The 25,284-nt window shown below is 46.9% G+C and overlaps 1 protein-coding gene across 3 annotated transcripts in view; it reads left to right on the forward strand.

The window, feature by feature from the left end:
- BTAF1 (B-TFIID TATA-box binding protein associated factor 1) overlaps positions 1 to 25,284 on the forward strand; it is a 187,882-nt gene that overhangs the window by 23,938 nt on the left and 138,660 nt on the right. For 2 of the 3 annotated variants that reach the window (XM_075348556.1, XM_075348555.1), the window contains exons 2-11: positions 4,901 to 5,024; positions 5,119 to 5,233; positions 7,652 to 7,798; positions 11,552 to 11,709; positions 11,811 to 11,947; positions 12,260 to 12,389; positions 14,453 to 14,521; positions 14,602 to 14,691; positions 14,800 to 14,895; positions 25,071 to 25,247. In XM_075348556.1, coding sequence (XP_075204671.1) covers positions 4,901 to 5,024; positions 5,119 to 5,233; positions 7,652 to 7,798; positions 11,552 to 11,709; positions 11,811 to 11,947; positions 12,260 to 12,389; positions 14,453 to 14,521; positions 14,602 to 14,691; positions 14,800 to 14,895; positions 25,071 to 25,247 — 1,243 coding nt within the window. The remainder of the gene's footprint in view (positions 1 to 4,900; positions 5,025 to 5,118; positions 5,234 to 7,651; positions 7,799 to 11,551; positions 11,710 to 11,810; positions 11,948 to 12,259; positions 12,390 to 14,452; positions 14,522 to 14,601; positions 14,692 to 14,799; positions 14,896 to 25,070; positions 25,248 to 25,284) is intronic. The other variant, XM_075348557.1, reaches the window with a different exon arrangement.

Here is a 25,284-nt window from a genome sequence, read left to right on the forward strand (position 1 = left end):
CCTGGTGTCCACGAGCTTGCTGAGCATTTTTAGATCCAGAACGGGACGGAACGGCCCGTTGTTATAGGTACCGCAAAGAAATTGGGGTAAAAACCGTGACCTTGTTCCTGAAGAGGAACGGGGGTCATCACTCTTTCTGCCTATAGAGTGCACCCTGTTTGCAGAAGAGCAGCGGCCCGGCCGGGAGGTGGAGAAATTCTGAAGAATCGAGTTGGAGGACGAGAAGTGAGCTCTATCCTGTACCCGTGAGACAGAATGTCTCACACTCAATGGTCATTGACCTATGGCAGCTAAATATCGTTAAGGCGGGAGAGCCTGCTACCGACCGAGGCCGCAAGTCATGAGGAAGCCGCCTTGGAAGCGGGTTTTCAGACTGTCGCTTTTTTGGGCGCGACTGAGCCCGCTAAGAATCTTAGCTCCTCTGATCCTTTTGAGTCCACATTGGACGAGGAAAAATGGGACCTGCCCGAGCCTCGAAAAGGCCGAAAACCCCGACTGCCTCTTGCTCTGTTGGGGTTTGTTGTGTCCGGGCTGAGGAAAGGATGAATCCTTACCCCTGGACTGTTTAATGGTTACATCCAACGCTCACCAAACAGTCGGTCAGCAGAAAAAGGCAACTGGTTAGGCAACCTTTTTTGGAAGCAGAATCTGCCTTCCATTCACTTAACGAGCAGAACAGGCTCTGCTTAAAAACACGGAGTAGCGGAGGCTACCGCCGCACGGTTCGCAGAGTCCAGGACAACCTGAATCGCGTAAGAAACAAATGCAGACATTTGAGAGGTTAAGGATGCCACCTGCGGCACAGATGTACGTGTAACCGTGTCAATCTGTGTAAGACAAGCTGAAATAGCTTGGAGTGCCCCAAGGGAGAGAATGCCGGAGCCAACGGTGCGCCGACAGCCTCATAGATGGCTTTCGACCAGAGATCCATCTGTCTGTCAGTGGCATCTTTGAGTTTGCAGTTCCATCTCCCACTGCAACTATGGATCTAGCTACAAGCCTGGAGATTGGAGGATGCCGCTTGGGACACTGGGTCCAGTCCTTGACCAAGTCAGGGGACAGGGATAACGTGTATCCTAAGCCGTTTGGAGAAGCGCATATCTGGATAAGCGTGGTGTTCCTGGACTGCCTCTCTGAAGGCAGAGTGGTCCAGAAAAATACGTGAAGCTGACTCCTCCACTGGAGGAGCTGTGAGAAATAACCCACATTCTATAGATGGACGCTATAAGATTATTTACTATGGCGTCACGATCAGGTGTATCCAGATTGAGAGCGGTCTCAGGATCAGAACCCTGAGCCGCTACTTCCGCCTCATTACACAGCGAGTCCTTCTGCTAGGACCCTGATGAAACCGAGGCCGCTCATAGTGAGCCCGCTTAGGCTGTCTGGGACTGACGTCCGTGCAGAGCCGTGACTCTGGGATGCGTGTGACATTCCCGGAGCTGTTAGTTATTCACACTGAGGGGGGCCATGGATCAATGATTCAACAGTGCCCATATTGTGAGAGACATGTCCGGACTGCTAGGCTTCTAGTATCATAGCCATAGTCTCAGAAAAACTGTCAGTAAATACTGCAGACACCGTCCTCATCCCCTGGCCATTAGTGCATACAATGGGAGTCTATGTAACCTGCCGGCCGTATAGCCGTACATGCTGTACCAGCTGTATAGAAAAACATGTGGTTCTGCACCCTTGTTTTACACAGAGAATATGCTGATAACTCCTCCGCATAATCCAGGAGGGTATATACAACGTGCGACCAAACAGTGCAATGTATATAGTACAAGCATATCTATAAGTGCACTTCTGCACTAGTGGGGTTAGCACCACAGGTGCTGCTTAACGCCTGTTGCAGCGATTTTGTGACTATCAGAATACCAGGGTCTTCCACACTTGTCTCTGTATCGTACAGAAACTGACACTAATGGCTGCCGGCGTCCTTGTAGAGAAGGAAGCCGTGGGCGTGCCAGAGAAAGTGCGGGAATCCGGATTCACAGTACACACAGTGAGAGGGGTGGAGTATGCAAAACATACTCCAGCTCTCAGCGTTGCTGTGCTATGCAGCGTCACGCCCCTACCCTGACTGTCAGGGCTGTGGGCGGTAACGAAGGGAGACTAGGCCCAGAAGCCGGGGACTCGAGTTAACAGCGCGGCCGCCATAAAAGCGCGGGCCGCGCTGAAGTCCCCGGCGCACCACAAGTGCCAGCCGCGCCGCAGTCCCAGCGGCCGGCGCGGCCGATTCCTAGAAGTGGCCAGCGTCCCGCCCCTCTCCTGACTGGCAGGTCTGGGGGCGGGAACGAACGGAAGCAGGCCGCAAAAGCCGGGGACTCTAGTTATCAGCGCGGCCGCCGTAAAAGCGCGGGCCGCGCTGAAGTCCCCGGCGCACCACAAGTGCCAGCCGCGCCGCTGTGCCAGCGGCCAGCGCGACCGATTCCTAGAAGTGGCCAGCGTCCCGCCCCTCTCCTGACTGGCAGGTCTGGGGGCGGGAACGAACGGAAGCAGGCCGCAAAAGCCGGGGACTCTAGTTATCAGCGCGGCCGCCGTAAAAGCGCAGGCCGCGCTGAAGTCCCCGGCGCACTACAAGTGCCAGCCGCGCCGCAGTCCCAGCGGCCGGCGCGACCAATTCCCATAAGTGAGCCTGCTTCAGCGAAGCTGAATGAGGCCATGGCACAGGCGCCGCAGCGCTGATGTCCCCCGGCGCACTACAACACCCAGCATGCTGCGGTGTGAGCGCCAAATGCACGGGGACACAGAGTACCTTGAGGAAGCAGGGCCATGTCCCTGATGTACTCCGCTCCATCCAGCAACTTCTCCAGGGGCTGTAGATGGAGCACGGTCTCAGTGCCTGGAGACCGGTAAATCCCACTTCACCCAGAGCCCTGTAAAAAGGGATGGGGAAGGAATCAGCATGTGGGCTCCTGCCGCCGTACCCGCAATGGGTACCTCAACCTTACAAACACCTCCGACATACAGTGGGGTGAGAAGGGAGCATGCTGGGAGCCCTTAGTATGGGCCCTCTTTTCTTCCATCCGACATAGTCAGCAGCTGCTGCTGACTAAAAAGTGGAGCTATGCGTGGATGTGTTGCCTCCTTCGCACAAAGCACAAAACTGGTGAGCCAGTGTTCCCACTGGGGGTGTATAGCCAGAAGGGGAGGGGCCTTACACTTTTAAGTGTAATACTTTGTGTGGCCTCCAGAGGCAATAGCTATACACCCAATTGTCTGGGTCTCCCAATGGAGCGACAAAGAAAAAAAAAATTAAAACTGATTCCGGTGTTTTGCAGCATTCGTTGCATCTGTTGTGCCACTATATGCAACACATCCGTTGCATCCGTAACACAACGCAATGGATGCCGTTCAACGCAAGTGTGAAACTAGCCTAAGTGACACATTGCTGGAATCGGGGGTCTTTCTCTACATTATGCTGCTTTCAGATGGGGAAGCAAAACCTGGCGACAGATTCTCATTAATCAAGCAATCCTGATGCTATTGGACCCATAAATACAGCTCTACATGCCAAATCCCTGGTTTTACTAGAAGAGAGGAAACCAAGTTCTAAAACCGCCACACACTGCTCATCATATAGGCATTGCTGCTGCAGTCACTTGGCACGATGTCTGCTGCTGTGTCCTTTCTGCATGATTAAGGTCCGAAACTTAGTTTGGTGTGTTGTTTTTTTTTTTTTTTAAAGTTTCTGTAAGTTTTGCCCAGGATTAAATCTGCCATCTAATGGTCTGACTGACAAAGCGCTGCCCCTTTTGGCTGTATCTGGTACTGCAGCTTCCTTTCAGGTGTTGATGCTACAGTAAGAGGCACTTTGATATGAAAAACAAAAAAAAATGTATTTGGTCTAAAGATTATATACTTAGCTTGGAACAAAGGCAGGAAGGGTGGAGTGATGTGCTCAAAGGTTTCTTCGCTGGTAATCGTTTTATAGTGGAGCTAAGCAATTAAGTGCTGATGGTAGTCCTGTATGGTGAAATATGCTGCCAAGCAAAATATTAATGTTCAGACTACTGTATGTAGACTTTCTTTTGTAATGCTGGTAAACAAATCTCCGGGGGCCAACGCTGATCCTAAGTGATGGGGCCACATTTCTAAAGCTGCTGCCACCTAAACCGCTTATTGAGCAAGCCAAATTTTCCAAATATGACCTGTCACTTTGTGGCAATAACTTAACTCTGCAATATTAGCAACATCAATTATTTTGAGGTGTGTGTGTGTGTGTGTAAAGAAAAACCTTGGGGGACCAATATATTGAGAGAAACCAAAAGTGATCCCATTTTAAAAACTGCACCCCTTGGCATATTCAGAGCTGCTGGCAGGCGGTGTAACCCTTCAGCTGCTTTTCAGGAATGAATGCCGAGTGGCATGGCAGGAAAGAAAAATGTTTCTCCTAAAATGTAGCTCACTTCTGAATAGGTCATTACAGCTGGTAGACCTTATGGCCATGAATTGCCATAACCATCAAGACCACATGGTTATGATATCGGGATGTTGATGGGGTTCAGGAGTTACCCCACGCTGTTTAATCATTTAGATGCTGTAGTCACTATTTATATTAATAGCAACATGGAATCAATGGTGCTCTATAAATATTATTATTCTAAGGGGTTAAACAGCCATGCTTGGTGCCAATACCTGATGCAGCAGGGTGTAAACTATAGTGTACTGATGCATTTTTTTTTTTTTTATTTTTTTTTTTCTACTGGGATCATTTTCACCATTTCAGTAGTATAATTATAACGAACAGGCTACATGTGTCTGTAGCTTATTCAGGGGAAAGGGGACCATGGAGTGGTCTGCTGTATGGACGCCTTTCTCTGCTGGAGCTAATTGTCCATCTTTAGCTTTCTCTGTTGCAGTGACAATAACACCTTTTTTCCTTTTATCTTTTCAGATTAGACCGCCTCTTTATATTACTGGACACTGGGACGACCCCAGTAACGAGAAAAGCGGCAGCCCAGCAGCTCGGAGAAGTGGTCAAATTGCATCCGCATGAACTCAATAACCTACTAAATAAGGTGGGACACTTTTACTCATATTTTTTCCCCTCCTCTCCCCCCCCCCCCCCCCCCAATAATCTTCCTAGCTAATATCCACTTTAATCATTTTCAGGTCCTAATCTACCTGCGCAGTCCAAACTGGGATACACGTATAGCAGCTGGGCAGGCTGTCGAAGCCATTGTAAAAAATGTGCCAGACTGGAACCCAACTGCTAGAGTGAAAAAAGGTAAACTTGGTTTGATTAATGCCAACCACAAGTCATTAACTTCTACTTGACAATCTGAGTGTCCTGATTCTTTTCAGACCATGGATGTCAAAGGATCGGCCACTGCCGGAGGTGTCTGGCAGTCTTTTTATTACTCACTCTCCATTAGGAACACATACCTGTGTGGGAGAGGGTCTTCAAGATTGGCTGCCACCCAAACTAGTGTTTAGCCAATGGCTATTTGTTGTATGGTCACCTTTGTCCTTTATGCTAAACTGCTTCCCCCCACCTCTTCTAGATTCTCTGGGTACCAGTTAAGATTGCTCAAGTCTCTTGGATGCTCTTAGTTGCCATGGATTTATAATATTTTAGGAAACTGGAATCTTCCTTCGTTTCTTTCTTTTTTTTTTTTTTTTCTCTTCCCCCTTGCAATAAGCAATGCCTGTAAAATGTTAGAGCGCATGTCTCCTTTCTTTGATTTTGGCCCTCATAAACATGAATACTTTAAATCGTGTGAAAGAAAGTATTTTAGATGCTAAAAATAAGCTAAATAGCCTGACTACCTGCTGGACACCGGTGCAAACTTCAAGCCAAGGCCTTATGATAGTACAGCGTTGCTCATGTAACACCCCCTACCCAGTAGTGTCAGCCGCAGGATTTTGCAGTTTTCATTGCTGGCATTGTACGCAGCACTTTTTTTTTTTTTGGTGGGGTGGGGGGGTTAAATCACTATTTTAAATTGTAAGTGGATTAATAGCATAATGGTGGTTTTTTTTTTTTTTGTTTTTTTCTTCCCCCCCTCCCCTTCCCCAAGGAGACGGCTAGGGGGATCATACAAAGATCCCACCGCTGTCTCCAATTTCTCAAAAGCAGCATTGTTTGGCCTATTCGGGAACTCTGTGAGCATAGTGTGCGATAGAGAGATGACCTACACTGCCCAGCTCGACAATAATCCAAGAAAAATACTTGCTGTCAGTTGTTTATACAGGTAGATTGGACACCCATTACAGATGACGTTTGGGGTTGGGGCTCATAGAGGAAGGAAGCTATTTGTATTGTATAGATTTAATCTGAAGGATGGGCAGTGTTACAATAAACGTTGTTAAATGGGACAATACAGTGTACACAATTACATAAAAATGACAATCACTAAACCTGCATCATAGATGGCATCTGTGCTTAGAGGGAAGGTCTCCTTATAGAAAATATGGATCAACCCTACACAAGTGCACCTTCCAGCATTGGACAATTGGTAAATTCAGCCTTCTGTATTAATGACCAGTCGCTTCCACATGCCTCCCCTTGGTGACCATGTGGAGGCTGGTAATTTATTTGGCTTCAGATTCCTGAAAACTATGAAATCCTGACTTCTAGGACATCTTTGCTCCTGTAGCTCCCTGGTGGAAGATATTATGGTCATGTTTCTCATCGTGAATTTATCGTTCTATAGATATGAGATATGGAATGGTTAGCATCATCCTGTTGCCTTATATTAATTTGGGGGTCATAGGCATGTCTTAAAGCGGCTTTGCATGTTGCAACATCGCACGTGCGATGTCGGTGGGGTCAAATCGAAAGTGACGCACATCCGGCGTCACTTTCAAAATCGTTGTGTGTAAATTCTAGATGATAGGATTAACGAGCGCAAAAGCGTTATCGTATAATCGCTGCAGGCTTTGACTTTTCCATAATTATGCTGCCACGGCAGGTACGATGCTGTTCCTGCGGCAGCACACATCGCTGTGTTACGCCGCAGGAGCGAGGAACTTCACCTTACTTGCCGCCGGCGGCTCTACGTAAGGAAGGAGGTGGGCGGGATGTTTACATCCTGCTCATCTCCGCACCTCCGCCGCTATTGGCCGCCTGCCGCGTGACGCCGCACGACCCGCCCCCTTAGAAAGGAGGCGGGTCGCCGACCAGAGCGACTGTCGCAGGGCAGGTGAGTGCATGTGAAGCTGGCGTAGCGATAATTTTCGCTACGCCAGCTATCACAAGATATCGTACCTGCGACAGGGGCGGGGGACTATCGCGTGCGACATCGCAGAATCTGCTTGCGATGTCGCAATGTGCAAAGCCCGCCTTAGAGTTATGAAGAAATATGTAAGGGAATCACGAAGCTTAAAATGTATTTCCCATCAATATCTGATAGCTACAATCTCCATTATTTATAATTTTCCACTGGTGCCCTAGCATCTGCCACTGTCTTTTGAACTTGGCACTGCACAGGAACCAATTTCTACTCTTTTAAACATGCAGATTCCAGGCTTTGTTTGCACAGGCACATCTGCTAGATTGGAAATACCTGTCCAAACTAGGAGGTCCGGCTTCAAAGAAGTGGGAAGAGTCAGCTCTGCCTTTCTTGTTGTAATTAGTTTACTTCCTAGCTACAATTGAGACGTCTTATAGACTTGTGATCGTATCAATAATTTTTGTCCATAGAGGCCGGGTCAGAGTGTTCAAATGACGAGTCATCTGCATCAGACAGGCTGAGCTTTGAGAGGTTTGATATATCGAAATTATTAAAACATGGTGCTTCCCTCCTCGGCTCTGCGGGTGTTGAGTTCGAAGTGCAAGATGACAAGTCGGGTAAGTTTGTATTTTGATTAAACTATATAAAGGTAAAAAGCTATAAATCCTAGATTACTTGTCTGTGCAGGATGTAGCAGGTGGCATTAATGCAGTAAGATGACAGTCATGAGGTGTTTGTTTGACGTGGTGAAATGCATATAAACATGTAACATCCCAATCCTTCTGGGAGACGCAGCGCGCAGCTGTCTTTTTATTGATGGCACTCTAGCCTTTCGACACAACATCTCTGAAAAGCTGCTAATATTTTGACATCCGTCCCAATCAGTGCTCCTTATATGTCAGAAAGGTGACAAGGTTTCGTCACTTTGCAATACGGCTGATAAAGCACTTTATATAAATTTCCCTATTCAAGACTGTTAGTGTGAATTCCTTTTCACGGACTGGTTAACACTTAATATTCAATATATCCCAAAGCTATATACCATAAAACTGCCATCTGCCAATTAAATGACCTTTTTCTAGGTGTCAAGAGCCTAGAGGGAGTGGTGAGCTTACTACAACTCATAAATTGCTGTCATTTAACAGTATTATAATTGAGAAGATTGTGGGGGGAGTATATTGTCAGATTTTGCCTAAGCCATTAAATCTTTACTATAGGAAGAGATATCATTAGAAGTATCCAGTGCTATGATATAAAAGGCTTGATCGGTGATGGAGCCATTTGTTGCCTGCCTTTTTCAATTAACCTTCACTAAAGTCACTTTCACCAAATTTTTCATATTGAACCATACACCTATGTATATATATTCAAAGTGGGTGTGTAAATGTCCCTGTATGATGCTGAACAGTCATAAGCAGGCAGCAACACTTGAAGAAATAAGCAGACTCCCCACAATAGCTTAAGTGTTTGAGATGTAATGTTAAAGCCCTAATCTCCTGGTCTAACCTCCTGCGTGTGTGGCAGTGCAGCTGAGTTTAGCTTTTTCACATTACAAATCCTTCTATCAACTCTCCTGGTTACGGAGTGTCAGTAATCACTCTAAAATCTGCTGTGCTCAAGCAATTTGTATGTGCTCTGTAGGGAGATCAGGCTGTCATCTCACACAATAGCAACCTGCCTCTTCTAGACTAATCCTGTGTGATGCGAGATCCTGTTCTGATCTCACTGCGGATCAAGAAGATGAACAATAAGTGTGATGCTGACACTTTAAGCTCCTCTCTGAACAGACAGTGTGGGGGGAGGAGCAGTACAGCAGAGCTGACCATGATGGGAGAGGAGGAGAGCTGATAGAAGGGTTTGTAATGTGACATCCATAAACTCAGCTGCGCTGCCTCTTCCCCCAAAAAGGACCTTATCAAAGTTGTTGGTCATCTGTGACTTCTAATCATGCAGGAAGTTAAACCAGGAGATCAGTGCTGTATCCTTAACATCTCACACAGAGGAAAAAAGCCTATATTTTTGTGGGGGTGTATTATTGTGGGGGTGTATTCTTCCCTTTTGAGTGTTGCCTGCTTTATGATTGGTCCACATCATACAGGGTGAAGTATATTCCCCCAGTAGCTGCCAAATGCTTAAACTTTTTTGATTGCTCATAGCTACTGTATGAAACTAATTATATATAATATATAATATATTCTAGCTTTGTCCACTCTACAGCTGCAGTTGCATCCTGTGCAAGTATGGCAAGAAATTTAGTGAATGACCTCTTTAAAACTAGAGTGGTAGTGACTTGGTACTCTCTTTTGCATGGACTAGGCTTTGCAAGTTTGCAGATCTTAACCCCTTAACGACCGCGGGCAGTAAAATTACGTCCTAGCGGTCATAACGTTACTGACCGCGGTCTGCTGGCAGCAGCATCCCGCGATCGGCGCACATCTCAGCTGATTTTCACAGCGGAGATGTGTGCCTGCTAGGCACGAGCAGAATCGTTATCTGCTCGTGCCGTTTAACCCCTGAAATGGCGCTGTCAATGTGACAGCGCCATTATAAACTCGATCGCAGTAAAGTTTTACTTACTGCCCGATACCTGAAGTCACGTGACATGATCACGTGACTTCCGGTGGTTGTCATGGTAGCACAGGGTCATGTGGTGACTCCTGTGCTAGACATGAACCACTTTCACTTTTGCTTTGTACTTAGGCCAGGGAAGCAGGAAGTGCACGTATCTGCTGTTTACAGCTGTGTAGCTGTGATCAGCAGATGGTGCAGAGCAATCGGATTGCTGATCGCAATAGCCCCCTAGGAGGACTAGTAAAATAAAAAAAGTTTTAAATTAAAAAAACAAAACAAACCTAAAAGTTCAAATCACCCCCCCTTTCGCCCCATTGAAAATTAAAGGGTTAAAAAAATACACACATTTGGTATCGCGTACAGAAACGCCCGATCTATCGAAATATAAAATCAATTAATCTGATCAGTAAAAGGCGTAGCGGCAAAAAAATTCCAAACGCCAAAATGACGTTTTTTGTCGCCACAACTTTTGCGCAAAATGCAATAACAGGCGATCAAAACGTAGCATCTGCGCAAAAATTGTACAGTTAAAAACGTCAGCTCGAGTTGCAAAAAATAAGCAGTCACTGAGCCATAGATGCCGAAAAATGAGAACGCTACCGGTCACTGAATATGGCGTAAAACGTGCGCCACTTTTTTCAGACAAACTTCCGAATTTTTTTAACCCCTTATATAAATGTAAACCTATACATGTTTTGGTGTCTGCGAACTCGCACTGACCTGAGGCATCACACCCACACATCAGTTTTACCATACAGTGAACACAGTGAATAAAATATCTCAAAAACAATAGTGCTAATGCACTTTTTTTGCAATTTTTCTGCATTTGGAATTTTTTTGCCATTTTCCAGTACACTATATGGTAACACCTATGGTTTCATTTAAACGTACAGCTCGTTCCGCAAAAAATGAGCCCTCACATGACCATATTGACTGAAAAATAAAAGTTACGTCTCTCAGAAAAATGGCGAAAAAACGGAAAGCGAAAAATCGTCTGGTCGTGAAGGTGTTAAAGGGAACCAATCACCAGGATTTTCGTGTATATAACCTAAAGCCAGTGCTATACTGGCGCTATCAGGCTGATTCTATACATACCTGTAATGGTCAGCTCAGATGTTTAGGTTTTAAGTTCCAAGAAAGTAAAGTTTATAAAATCGGCAGCTTCTTGAGTGACAGCAGCTGAGGATCAGATATCCCCCTCCCCCTGTTAAAATTAGCATAAGTGTTATACAATCAAATTATTTTTACTTGCAGGACCTGTGGTGAAGTCATACCCATGTGACCTGGTATCCAGCTTTGAGGCCCCGCCCCTTCTGGTCACATGGGTATGACCTCACACAGGTCCTGCAAGGGAAAAAGTGAATAATTTGTATAATGCTTATTCTAACGGGGAGGGGGGTAACTGCATACACCCCCAGATATTATCTGATCCTCAGCTGCTGTCACTCAACAAGCAGCTAATTTTATAAACTTTCCTCTTGAATTTCAAAACCTAAACATCTGAGCTGACCACTACAGGTATGTATAGAATCAGCCTGATAGTGCCAGTATAGCACCGGCTTTAGGTTATACATGAAAATCCTGGTGATCGGTTCCCTTTAAGTACAAGAGGCAGCAAGGTTACTGGGTAGAGGATGACGGACCAAGGCAGATATAGATAGGACCATTAAGGGAAAAAAAATAAGATTATTCAAACAGTATATTGCCCCAATGTGCACTGCTGCAGATTTTATTTTCTATTTGTAGCTTTAGCAGTTTTTGCTCTGTACAAATGGTGCATTATTAAATTTTTCCTCTAGGAGATGTGGACCCAAAGGAAAGGATAGCGCGGCAAAGGAAACTGTTACAGAGAAAGCTGGGACTTGACATGGGCGCTGCCATAGGCATGAATACCGAAGAGCTATTTAATGATGAAGACTTAGACTACTTACCAACCAACACACTTGTAAATAAACCTGTAGGTAAACGTTTTGTGGCTGTTCAAATAGGAATTAATTTCTATATGTGCACATGACACTCGAGCCTTGCAAAATATTTGATTTGCATTTTATTATGCAGACCCTTCAAGCAGCAGAGTTTATTGATGCAGAGTTCCTCCCAGGAATGAGTAACAGGCAAAAAAATAAAGCGAAACGAATGGCAAAGCTGATTGCTAAACAGCGATCTCGGGACGTCGCTGACACCAATGAAAAGAGGTGACTTTTATCCTTGCCATTTGTAGTTTTATCTGACCAATTGATCGATCATTTTTGTACAGATCTGCAAAAAAATGTGTTAAGTTTTTTCAAAATGGAATTATTGGCATTGTATCCTTACGACAAATGTGTAATTGGTGGAGGAAGGTGAACTAGAAGGACTTGGCTCATGTTTTTTTTTTTTGTGGTGGTTCCCCCCCCCCCCTCCCCCAACCTATGTAAGACTGACTTTATTGAATTCATGAAACTTCTTGTTCTGTTATAGGAGCCGTTTCATTTGAATATTTGTCTAAGCATTTTTTATACTTTTAGCAGTGACAGTACAGATGGGGAGCCCGAAGAGAAAAGAAGGAAAGTGACTAATGTGGTTATCCCCCAGCCCGCTACAGAGACAAAGGTGTTGATCGATAATGTCCCCGACAACTCTTCTCTATTTGATGAGGTATGTGTCACTTCATCATGTATGTCTTTGCTAAATTGAAATCTGGTGTGAATGATGTTAATTTTGCAATGATCTATGGAAAGACGTTGCTCTAAAGCAGGGGGGGGGCATTTTTTCTGCCAGGGGCCATTTGGTATTTCTACAAACCTTCGGGGGCCGCACCAAATTATGAATGTGAAAATTACCCTGCTATATTTGGTCAAACAACCTATTATGGTGGCTGGAGCTGCTTCTCTTTGGTGCCACTGTGATGTTTGGTGATTATTGATCAGGTTTCTCACAACCGCTTTTTCCAGGTTTGTCTCGGTCTGGCATATACATCCCTGGAGGGGCTGGGGGCTGCATAAATCCCTGGAGGGGCTGGGGATACTGGGAGCAGCAATGGGTTGTGGACTCACAGTATGGGGAGGAGAAGTCACAAAGCACAGGTTCGGGAATGCGTATACAGCAGAGAGGTCTGTAAATCTGCTGCACCTCTTCTGTGTCTGGAGTGCAGCGCTGCTTACCCCACCCACAAGGCAAGCCCTGAGCACACTAGCACAGGCCAGGGTTGAGCCTAGAATGTACAGGCTACAGTCAGGTCCCGGAACGAGCTTGTACATAATCTTCAGCAGGGAGTATGTTACAATGCACAGGGTGCAATCAGGATCTGGAAGGAGCCTGTACATTCTAACATCTACCCATAGGCCAGGGTGCGTGCACCTCCTCGCAGTGTGATTTCAAGGGCTGGCAAAAGCACTGCTGCTGCTCGAGCACTGCGGTTCAGAAATGTAAAAAAAAAAATTTGCTTGACGTCACCTACTAAGGCTGTAACAGTTTCAGGATATGAAGCTGTATAGGGACCAATGTTTTTACTGATGTTTTTTGGGTGGATACAATGTTTTTGATTACTATTAGTATTATTATTCCATGTCGCTGTTACATGTGAAAAGGGGTATACATAATGAAGACAAATACAATAATCATGAATCATACAAGGCACAGGAGGAAAGAGGACCCAGCCCGTGGAGGCTTAGTCTCACTTCCTTATTACATCTATGGTGTCCTAAAAACTGCAATTCTGTGTTTTTTTTTTTTTGTTTTTTTTTTTTCTTTGTTGTGGGGTTCCCCCTTCCTTTTCTTCCCAGCAGCGGGGCTCAATGTGCAGGCACCAGGCAGGTTTAAAACATGATTAACCTGTATGTTAACCCAATAGCTGCAGGTTAATAGCATTTTTTTTTTATACTTCAGGTTCCTTGTAAGGCCTCGGTTCCACTTGTGCATAGCTTTCGTTTTCGTTCAAGTTTTGGGGTCTACTTTGTTGTGTTATTTCTTCTAAAAGTGAATAAATTTGGGTTAGAGCAACATTTTTAGGTAAAATTTAATTTTTGCTTTTTTCATTCCACATTGCTTTTGTTCATGTGAAGCACCTGAAGGGTTAATAAATTTCTTGAATGCAGTTTTGAGTACTTTGGGGGGTGCAGTTTTTAGAATGGTGTCACTTTTAGGTATTTTCTGTAATCTAGGCCTCAGTCACTTCAAATGTGATGTGGTCCCTAAAAAAATGGTTTTGTAAATTTTGATGTAAAAATGAGAAATCGCTGATAAACTTTGAACCCCTCTAACTTCCTCACAAAAAAAAGTTTCCAAAATTGTGCTGATGTAAAGTAGACATGTGGGAAATGTTATTTATTAACTATTTTGTGTCACAGAAATCTCTAGTTTAACGGTATAAAAATTCAAAAGTTGAAAATTGCTAAATTTTCAAAATTTTTGCCAAAATTCAATTTTTTTCATAAACGCAAAAAATATTGTCCTAAATTTGGTACTAACATGAAGTCCAATATGTGACGAAAAAATAGTCTCAGAATCACCGGGATCCGTTGAAGCGTTCCAGAGTTATAACCTCATGAAGTGACACTGGTCAGAAGTGCAAAATTTGGTCTGGTCATTAAGGTGAAAATTAGCTCCGTCACTAAGGGGTTAAATGGTGGTTTTGTTTTTTTTTTTTTATACATTCCTCCTGTAAGTTCTGTGCTGCCGATTATCTACATGTAACATTAAGACCTTTTGATCTTTCTTAGTCAAATGAGTGGCCTCTGGAGAGCTTCTGTGACGAGCTGTGTAATGAGCTTTTTAATCCATCTTGGGAGGTGAGTTTCAGTTCTTTACAGAAATGTGGAAAACCATTTATCAGGGATTTTGTCTTAAAATTATAAATATATATCTTCAGGTCCGTCACGGTGCAGGCACTGGTCTCAGGGAAATACTCAAAGCCCATGGTAGAAGTGGCGGCAAGATTGCTCACAGTACATTTGAAGAGGTAACGAGCTAAAGCTGATATTTATCACTGAGCAGTAAATTAAGTTGAAAGCACTGATTTTATTTATTTATTTTTTTTTAATTTTTTTTCTTCAAATGTATCCTGCAGATGGAACAGCAACATCAAGAATGGCTTGAAGATGTGGCTATCCGGCTCCTGTGCGTCTTTGCTCTAGACCGCTTTGGGGATTTTGTCTCTGACGAAGTAAGCTGGCTATAGATAAGTCACTCAAATTATAGGGGATTCCCATCTCGAAGATCCTATCCCAATATTAAATGTAATAACATTAGTAGATGCCTTCAATTAGACATGAGGTACAGTTCTCGATATAGCAATGTCTTGCCTCGTGCTGGGCATTGCACCTTGGTTATCCATGGTTATGACCAGGGGTGGTATTCAGTCGGTTCTGTCCGGTTCGGGTGAACCGGTTGTTAAAATAGCAGCTGGTTATTGCACCGGCAAGAAACTGCTCTGGCGATCCGGTTCCCTGTATTCATTTGTGTTAGTGTCTTTAAGACACGAACACAAATGAATCCTCGTACCTCGGTACGCGCCGCACTTCCGGGTTCAGTGGAGCCTGTCTGCTCCTTGACCTGGCGTGCAGCGACGCACTGACGCTGCAGAGGTCAAGGCAGTGTGAGGAGGTAGCTCCTCCTGCTGATGCCTGTAAGTGTTCTTGGAGTGCCGCTGAGGTAGATGGAAGACAGAGGAGAAGCAGCCGGTGATTGGAGCAGGTAAGCGCTCAGTGAGCCAAAGATGCAGGGAGAGGGGCCGCATAGGATGGCAGCTATATGGGGAGAGGAGGCAGCATAAGATGGGAACTATATGGGGAGAGGAGGCCGCATAAGATGGGAGCTATATGGGAAAAGGAGGGAGGTAAGGGGGGGAGAATAGGCCATAATGGGATGGGATCTGTATGGGGAAGGTTGTCCGTTCCAATTTTAGAAGGGCTCCTTTAGTAATTTTTAAAAATTGTAGAAAAAAAAGTTTAAAACAACATGGTTGACAGTGACTTGAACAACTGCTGTGTTGTGCTGGACAGGAGAGAAGTTATAGGAGGGGAAGAAGGGGAAAGATTTTACTTACCAAGTGTGTGAAAACGGTTGTGGTTTTTAAATGGGCGAGGTTTAAAGAGAACATGTTAAAAATAACCATGGATTCCTAAGCTGCAATACCCTGCCCATGAAGTAAGATATGGCTAATCAAGAGAACTATACTACATTTCTTATTGGAGGGATTTGCTAATATTGCACTTGGAGATGGGAATAAACCTTTAGGCTAAGTCCACACACTGCATCTTTTGGTGTGTTTTTGAGGTCACAAAGATGCATCAAAATGCATGCATTTCATTCCTCCAGGAAAGTCTGAGATTTCAGTTTTGCCGTCCACACTTTGCATCTATTTTTGTTTGCATTTTGGCTGCATTTTTGAAGAGGCAGCATGTCAATTCTTCATGCGTTTTTGAGCCCTTCCAGTCAATAGATTTGATTTGCAAAATGTGTCAAACGTATTGCATTTGTGTGTTTGTCTTGTTTTGTGCTTTTGCTTTGTGTTTTTTTTGGGGGGGGGGGGTGGAGACAAATACTGCATCTTTGTGGTAACAAAAAATGCTGTGTGTGAACATACTCTTAAAGTGTAGCTGTCGTTAAATTATTTTTCATAAATAGTACACATGAAAATAAGCAACTTCGCAGTATATCTTAGAGATCTGCTTCATTGCCTGCCAGAATTAATCGTTCATTATCAAAATACTCCAATTCTTAGGTAAAATCTGTATTCGGTGAAGACTTTCCCATCACTGAGAGGAGATGGCAGTTGGGGCTGATGAGATTGTGTACAGGGGTGGCGCTCTGATTAGCACCGCCCCCCTATCATATATTCTCATCAGCACCAACTGCCATCTAGCTCCTATCTCAGTGACTGGGATAAGTCTTCACTGAATACAAATTTTTACCTCCAGAATTGAGAATTTTGATAATGACTGATCAATTCTGGCAGAGAAGGAAGCTGATTTGTCTGAGATATATTAGAGTTGCTTCTCCATGTGTAATATTGATTTATGAAGGTGAAATTACCATAACCGTTACGATTTTAAAGGAGTTTAGAGGACGTGTTTGGAAAGTTCGGAGTTCAGCAATTATAAATCCTCGTGTATTTTTACATTTCAGTCAGTGCTTCTCCCCCCCTCCCCTCCTGCAAAAGCTGCACCAATATTAGGATGTGAGATTTAATAACTTGGCGTTCTTTTGTAGATGCAGAAAGGACACAAGTTGGGTTTTCCAGCACTACAGTATTTATTTATTCTAGTAATGGGTCCTCAATATCACATTTATAGGATTCTGACGGTCGCCATTAGCAGTCGGCTGTTTGCAGGTCCCATGGTGGCTGGGAGTACTGAGGGTTTGGAGCTCAATAGAGTGCTTAGTGGCTGATTTTCAGGTATTGTATCTTGGCTCCTATTAGTGTATGGAAGCTGAACACAGGTGAGGAACAGCCAGGACGTGGTGTATGCCGCTGTGGAGTTTGGGCTCTGTACATGTGTACTCCTGGCCACCACTAGTCCTATTAGCTGTATGTAGGATTCTTGTGAGTTGGTCCCCCACTGATCTGTTATGGGTAAGTTATCCTGAGGCTATAGTATCCATATCTTACTGCTGGACAGATCCTTTAAATCAGGAAGCTACTTATACAATGTAAGACACAATGCTGCTACCCTTGACTCAAAAGGAGCGGCTGGAAAGACTCTTTAAGACTATGGAGACTGTTCACAACTGCCATACACAGGGTAGTGAAGTGTGTACCTCCAACCTGTCAGCTCCCCGCACCTCCAATAAAGTTTAACTGCACTAAAGTTGCTGGCCAGTATTACTCTTCATGAATATGTTCCCCCCCAGATTTTCTGCCACATATTCCTGTACCAGCATTGTGGATTAGATGTCACCAAATTTCATTCACTCATGGTAAATTGACCCGTGCTTTGGATTTTCAGTCCCCAGAATGTCACTCTTTATACACAACAGATTTTTCACACCGGGTGTGGGCACAATCTGCTGCAGAGCCACAACGAAATATCCTGGTCTGGATTTATGATTTATAGCTCCATTTATTCCATAGCGCTTTATATGTGATAAGGGTATACATAATTAAAATAAAGTCCGAGATTCATAAACCGTAAAAGACAGACGGGTACAGAAGGGGAGGACCCAGCCCCCGAGAGCGTGGTCTACAGGGGATTGGGGAGGATACAGTAGGTGAGGATAGAGCTGGTCAAGCAGCGATTATAGTCAACTGAGGGTTACGGCACGTTGTAGGCTTGTCTGAAGAGGCGGGTCTTCAGGCTGCTTTTGAAGGTTTCCATGTTAGGCGAGACTCTGATATGCTGGGGTAGAGCGTTTCAGAGTATGGAGGAAGCATGCGAGAAATTTTGTATGCGATTATGGGAAGACCTAAGATGGGAGGTGAGAAGGAGATCTTAAGGCTTAGTGGTTGTGTTGGTAGGTTCTGGGAGACTAGGTCACAGATGTATGGAGGAGACAGGTTGCGGATGGCTTTGTACTTCATGGTTAGAGTTTTGAACTGGATTCTTTGCCAATCCTTTCACTGGCTTCCCATTGAACAGAGATGTGATGCCAAGAGATGAGGGAATGGTCCACTGTGTAGAAGGAAGAAGACTGGTCCAGGAGGAGGACAGTAGGGTCGCTTGGCTTCGGTGGTTACTAGGTTATTGGTTACTTTAGTTGAAGCAGTTTCAGTTAAATGATGCAACCAGAAGCCAAATTGTATCTGGTTAAAGAGGGAGAGGTGGGAGGACAGTTTGAGGTGGACATGCTGTTCCAGTAGTTTTGAGGCGTAGGAGACAGAGGATGGGTCAAGGGATGGCTTTTTGAGGATGGGTGTGATGGAGGCATTTCTTTATCGTTCCTATGGGAGACCCAGACATTGGGTGTATAGCTTCTGCCTCCGGAGGACACACAAAGTACTACACTAAAAAGTGTAGCTCCTCCCTCTGAGCCTATACACCCCCTGGAGAACCAGATCTAGCCAGTTTATCGCTTTGTGTTCAGGAGGCATACATCCACACATGCATTCTCATCTGATTTTTGATTTTTGGAAAGAGTTTGAAGAAAAGCGGGTCCAAGTCTGGACCCCCGGCATGTCCCTTCTCACGCCACTGTGTCGGCGGTGCTGTTAAGGTTGATTCCAAGGCTGGAGCCTTACATGCTGTGCTCCTTCACCATCCCTCCTGGGCTCTGGTTTGAAGTGGGAGCCAGCACGGTTCTCCATGCTTGGCAGGAGACCGGTCTCCATCCGCAGCCCTTCAGGATCCTGCTGGACAGGAGCACTCACCCCCAGGGACTTGGAACCCTGCGTCTCAGCAAGCTAAGTACCTGAGACGTTTATATATTGGGGGTCCCTGTACTTTATTGTTCTGGGAGAGTGTGCTGAGTGAGTTTTCTGACATTTCCGGCGGGTTCTCTGGCTGTCGCCTGAGAACCGCGCCGATGGTGCCTGCGCGCCGGCCACACCGCTCAAATTTAGGCCCCGGCTTCGCTGTAGGCCTACTTTCGGTTTCACTGCCCTCGCATGTCATTCATGCAGAGGGACAGCGCGGCTCCGCCCAGCGGCCGTTCTGCACAGGGGAGGGACACTCCTCACTGGGTACATGTCTCCTCCCCTGTAAGTCTCTTTGGCCCTCCAGATCCCGCTCTCAGAGTAGGTCCCGCCCCCTCTCTTCGCTCCGGCGCCATTTTCTCAGCGTTTTCTCTGCGATTAGCACATCCCTGCTGAGGTGCTTGGGGGTCCGGGCTTTGGGATCTGGAGGGCACACAACTCCGCTCCAGCGGTCTGGTAAGCCACAACCTCTGGTTGTGGACCTCTGTATATACTCTCTGGGGGTCATTCTAGCAAGCCCCCACTGCAGCAGCATGTCTCACACGAGGAGCAAGGCTCCAAAGCTGTATTCAGTATGCACTGCTTGTAAGCTGCTACTGCCTGAACCGAGCACCTATCCACATTGTGTTGCCTGCTCTAACCTGACGATGCCTCAGCCTGGAATCTCACCCCCAGTGGTCTCTCCGGCTGCTCCGGCTCCTGTGGCTGAACCCCCGGCTTGGGTAGAATCCTTATCTAGGTCTATCTCTGTCTTTTGCCGACTCCATGGGACAGCTGTCCAGGACTTTGCTGAACATGCATCAGCCCCCCTCACAGGGTGCCTCTGCTGCTAGGGCTCTCTCAGCGGAGCTCACAGAGGATTCATCATCTGGTCCCAGACCCCATCCTCCTAAGAGGAGACGCAGGGATCCCTATCCTTCCTCGTCCCGCGGCTCTGTTTCAGAAGCTGACTCGCGGGACGAGGAGGATGCCTTTACAGGGGGCTCGGAGGCTAACTCCATGTGCCCCATTGATCTGTCCGAAAGTGACTCAGATGTTAGTGATTTGATTGCGTCCATTAATTCGGTACTGGACCTCAATCCGCCAGTATCAGAGGAGCAACCCTCTCTGGCAGAAAAGCACCAGTTTACCTCGCCTAAGAGGACAAGGAGTGTGTTCTTTAACCACTCCAGTTTTCAGGCCGCTGTGACCAAGCCTAGGGCCTGCCCTGACAAATGCTTCCCAAAGCATGGTTCTGATGACAGTTTTCCCTTTCCACCTGAGGTGGTCAAGGAGTGGGCTCATTCACCAAAGGTAGACCCACCGGTGTCTAGACTCTCAGCCCGGACCGTTGTATCAGTGGCTGACTGCACCTCTCTTAAGGATTCCACTGACCACCAGGTTGACCTTCTGGCCAAATCTGTATGAGGCGGCAGGGGCCTCGTTCTCCCCAACTTTTGCAGCAGTGTGGGCTCTCAAAGCCATCTCTGCTTCTCTAGAGGAGATGCATTCCCTCGCCAGGGAATCTATGCACGAAATGGTTACCTTAACTTCCCAAGCTTCAGCTTTTTCATCCTATGCCATGTCTGCCATGCTGGAGGCTTCTCACCGCACTGCGGTGGCTTCGGCTAATTCCCTCGCTATCCGCAGGATCTTGTGGCTTCGAGAGTGGAAGGCAGATGCTGCTTCAAAGAAGTACCTTGCTGGACTCCCTTTTGCTGGGTCCAGGTTGTTTCGTGAACAGCTGGATGAAATTATTAAGGAAGCTACTAGCGGGAAGAGTACTTCCATGCCACAAACCAAAACCAGGAAACCTGTCCAGGGTAGGAATCAGTCGAGGTTTCGTTCCTTTCGTTCCTCCAACTGGTTGTCCTCTAAGCCCTCGGCCTCGTCCACTAACTCAGCCAAGGACCAAAAATCCAACTGGCGCACAAAGGCGCGTCCACAGAAGACCGCAGGAGCTGCTGCAACTAAGGCAGCCTCCTCTTGACTATCTGTCCGCGCCAGCAACGTCCTTAGTCGGTGGCAGGCTCTCCCACTTTGGCGACGCGTGGTTTCAACACATCTCCGATCAGTAGGTGCGAGATATCTCCCACGGCTACAGGATAGAATTCTCTTCCAGCCCGCCAAACAGATTTTTTCTCTCAACTCCCCCCTGCTCCAAGGCCGCCGCCTTCTCTCAGGCCGTGGCATCCTTGCAGGCCAACGGAGTAATTGTACCGGTTCCCGCCCGGGAACGGTTCAGAGGTTTCTACTCAAATCTCTTCCTCGTCCCCAAAAAGGACGGTTCCTTCCGGCCCATCCTGGATCTCAAGCTTCTCAACAAGCATGTTCAGGTGCGGCATTTTCGCATGGAGTCTCTGCGGTCAGTCATTGCCTCAATGACCCAAGGGGATTTCCTGGCATCCATCGACATCAGAGATGCCTATCTCCATGTGCCAATTGCAGTTTCACACCAGCGTTGGCTACGTTTTGCAATCGGAGAGGAACATTTCCAATTCGTGGCTCTCCCCTTCGGGTTAGCCACGGCCCCTCGGGTATTCACCAAGGTCATGGCAGCAGTGGTTGCGGTTCTGCACCTCCAGGGGTTGGCAGTGATTCCTTACCTGGATGACCTAGTCAAGGCTTCATCCAGCGCAGACTGTCAGCGGAGTGTCTCGCTCACTCTCGCCACTCTAGCCCAATTCGGGTGGCTTGTCAATCTGCCCAAATCCACTCTGACTCCGACCCAGAGGCTCACGTACCTAGGGATGCAGTTCGAGACTCTGCCGGCACTTGTGAAGTTGCCCTTAATCAAACAGCAGTCCCTCCAACTGGCGGTGCGCTCTCTGCTGAGGCCCCGCCGTTATTCCATCAGGCACCTGATGCAGGTGCTGGGTCAGATGGTGGCGTCAATGGAGGCTGTTCCCTTTGCCCAGTTCCATCTGCGTCCACTGCAGCTGGACATTCTCCGCTGTTGGGACAAGCGGCCTTCCTCCTTGCACAGGTTAGTGGCTCTGTCGCCACAGACCAGGGGCTCCCTTCAGTGGTGGCTTCGGCCCCTCTCTGTCTCAGGGGCGCTCCTTCCTGGCCCCGTCCTGGGTGATCCTCACCACGGATGCCAGTCTATCCGGCTGGGGGCGGTATGTCTCCACCACCGAGCGCAGGGCACTTGGACTCCGTCCGAGTCAGCCCTCTAGATCAATGTGCTGGAAACCAGAGCCGTGCTTCTGGCTCTCCTAGCTTTTCACCACCTATTGGCGGGCAAGCACATCCGAGTCCAGTCGGACAACGCGACAGCGGTTGCCTACATTAATCACCAAGGCGGGACACGCAGCCGCTTGGCAATGTTGGAGGTACAACGCATCCTTCAATGGGCGGAGGACTCCAAATCCACCATATCCCTAGTCCACATCCCAGGCGTGGAAAACTGGGAGGCAGATTATCTCAGCCGTCAAACCGTGGACAGTGGCGAGTGGTCCCTGCATCCGGCAGTGTTTCAGTCAATCTGCCGCAAGTGGGGCACTCCGGACGTGGACCTAATGGCATCCCGTCACAACAACAAGGTTCCGGTTTACGTGGCTCGCTCCCACGATCCTCAGGCATTCGCCGCGGACGCTCTGGTTCAAGACTGGTCCCAGTTTTGTCTGTCCTACGGGTTTCCCCCCTCTAGCTCTCTTGCCCAGAGTTCTGCGCAAGATCAGAATGGAGGGCCGTCGAGTCATCCTCATTGCGCCGGACTGGCCCAGGCGAGCTTGGTATCCAGACCTGCTCAATCTGTCCGTAGAGGTGCCGTGGCATCTTCCGGATCGTCCAGACCTTCTCTCACAAGGTCCGTTTTTCCGCCAGAATTCTGCGGCTCTCAGATTGACGGCGTGGCTCTTGAGTCCTGGATCTTGACGGCTTCCGGTGTCCCCCCTGAAGTCATCTCCACTATGACTCGGGCCCGTAAGTCTTCCTCTGCCAAGATCTATCACAGGACTTGGAAAATTTTCTTGTCCTGGTGTCGCTCTTCCGGCCATCCTCCTTGTCCTTTTTCCTTGCCGACCCTTCTGTCCTTTCTACAGTCCGGGCTGCAGCTTGGACTGTCCCTCAACTCTCTCAAGGGACAAGTCTTGGCTCTGTCAGTGCTGTTCCAGCGGCGTATCGCCCGGCTGGCTCAGGTCCGCACCTTCTTGCAGGGCGCGTCTCACAACATTCTGCCTTACCGGCGGCCCTTGGATCCCTGGGACCTCAATTTAGTTCTCACGGTTTTGCAGAAACCCCCCTTTGAGCCTCTTAGGGAGGTTTCTTTGTCTAGTCTTTCACAGAAAGTGGTCTTTCTAGTGGCCATAACTTCCCTCAGGAGAGTCTCTGATTTGGCTGCGCTCTCTTCGGAGTCACCTTTTTTGGTTTTTCATCAAGACAAGGTTCTCCGTCCGACTCCGGACTTTCTTCCTAAGGTGGTTTCTCCTTTCCACCTTAACCAGGACATTACCCTACCTTCCTTTTGTCCGGCTCCTGTTCATCGCTTTGAAAAAGCGTTGCATACTCTGGATCTGGTGCGTGCTCTCCGGATCTATGTGTCTCGCACCGCTGCTCTTAGGCGGTGCACCTCAATTTTTGTGCTAACCACAGGTCAGCGTAAGGGCCTCTCTGCTTCTAAGCCGACCTTAGCCCGTTGGATTAGGTCGACCATTTCGGATGCCTACCAGTGTTCTCAGGTGCCTCCCCGCCGGGGATCAAGGCACACTCGACCAGAGCTGTCGGTGCCTCTTGGGCTTTCAGGCACCAGGCTATGGCTCAGCAAGTCTGTCAGGCTGCCACTTGGACTAGCCTGCATACCTTTTCAAAGCACTACCAAGTGCATGCTCATGCTTCGGCAGATGCGAGCTTGGGCAGACGCATCCTTCAGGCGGCTGTCGCCCATTTGTGAAGTTAGGTTCCGCCTACTTCATAGTTTTTCTGTTTATTCCCACCCATGGACTGCTTTGAGACGTCCCAATGTCTGGGTCTCCCATAGGAACGATAAAGAAAAAGAGAATTTTGTTTACTTACCGTAAATTCTTTTTCTTATAGTTCCGTATTGGGAGACCCAGCACCCTCCCTGTTGCCTGTTGCAAGTTCTTGTTCCGCGTGTTATCACCGGCTGTTGTCGTGGACAGTCTCCGGTTGTTCCGGTTCTTGCTCTGTTTTTACTTGTGGGTGGCTATTCTCCTTCAGCTTTTGCACTGAACTGGCTAGATCTGGTTCTCCAGGGGGTGTATAGGCTCAGAGGGAGGAGCTACACTTTTTAGTGTAGTACTTTGTGTGTCCTCCGGAGGCAGAAGCTATACACCCAATGTCTGGGTCTCCCAATACGGAACTATAAGAAAAAGAATTGACGGTAAGTAAACAAAATTCTTTTTTTTTTTTTTTTTTTTTTTTTTTTAAAGCCTGAGGGGAAGACACCAATTTAGTGATGGGTTAGATTTGGGGTGAAGATTGAGTTTTGGAATGAGGTGGGAGATCGGGTCAAGTGCACAGGTGGTGAAATGTTCTCTGCAGAGAAAAGGATAGTTTGTCTGTCATGGCGGAGAAGCTGGTTTTGGAGGAAGAGAGCAGATGATTTGAGGGGCTGTGGGGACTGTAGGTCAAGGCTTTTTCTGTTAATCTTTCGCTTGAAGAGTGATGGTCTTCAGCTGAGAAAGGGAAGTGCTGGGGGACTGAAGATAGAAGCAAAAGTATTGAATAGCTCTTTAGGGTAGTAAGACAGGGAGGCTATAAGATGAGAGTTAGGTTTATTTTGCAGCAGTGAATTTTGACTTGAAAGTTGTGAGGAACTGTGGATGAGGTGATCATTTGCATCAATCTCTTCCATCTCCGCTCACCAACCTTGGAAGTCTGCCTCAGTCTTTTGTTTAGGCTGGTGTGCCAGGGTTGCCTGGATTTGCCTTTCAAATGTGTAGTGTGCAGAAACTTCTATTGCATTAAAGACTTTAATTTAATAACAGATGGTGTTATGTTTCTCTTTCTACTTTTTTTTTTTTCCTTTCTTTTTAACCCTTTAGGTGGTTGCACCAGTTCGGGAAACGTGTGCTCAAACTCTGGGAGTAGTCCTAAAACGCATGAATGAAAGTGGAGTTCACAATACAGTCAAAATCCTGCTGCGGTTATTGACCCAAGAACAGTGGGAAGTTAGGCACGGTGGCCTGCTGGGAATAAAGTATGCTCTAGCTATTCGCCAGGTAACCTCCGGCTATTACCACAGGCTACGTGACTTTT

The sequence above is a fragment of the Anomaloglossus baeobatrachus genome, chromosome 5, assembly GCF_048569485.1.
Source record: "Anomaloglossus baeobatrachus isolate aAnoBae1 chromosome 5, aAnoBae1.hap1, whole genome shotgun sequence".
NCBI lineage: Eukaryota > Metazoa > Chordata > Amphibia > Anura > Aromobatidae > Anomaloglossus > Anomaloglossus baeobatrachus.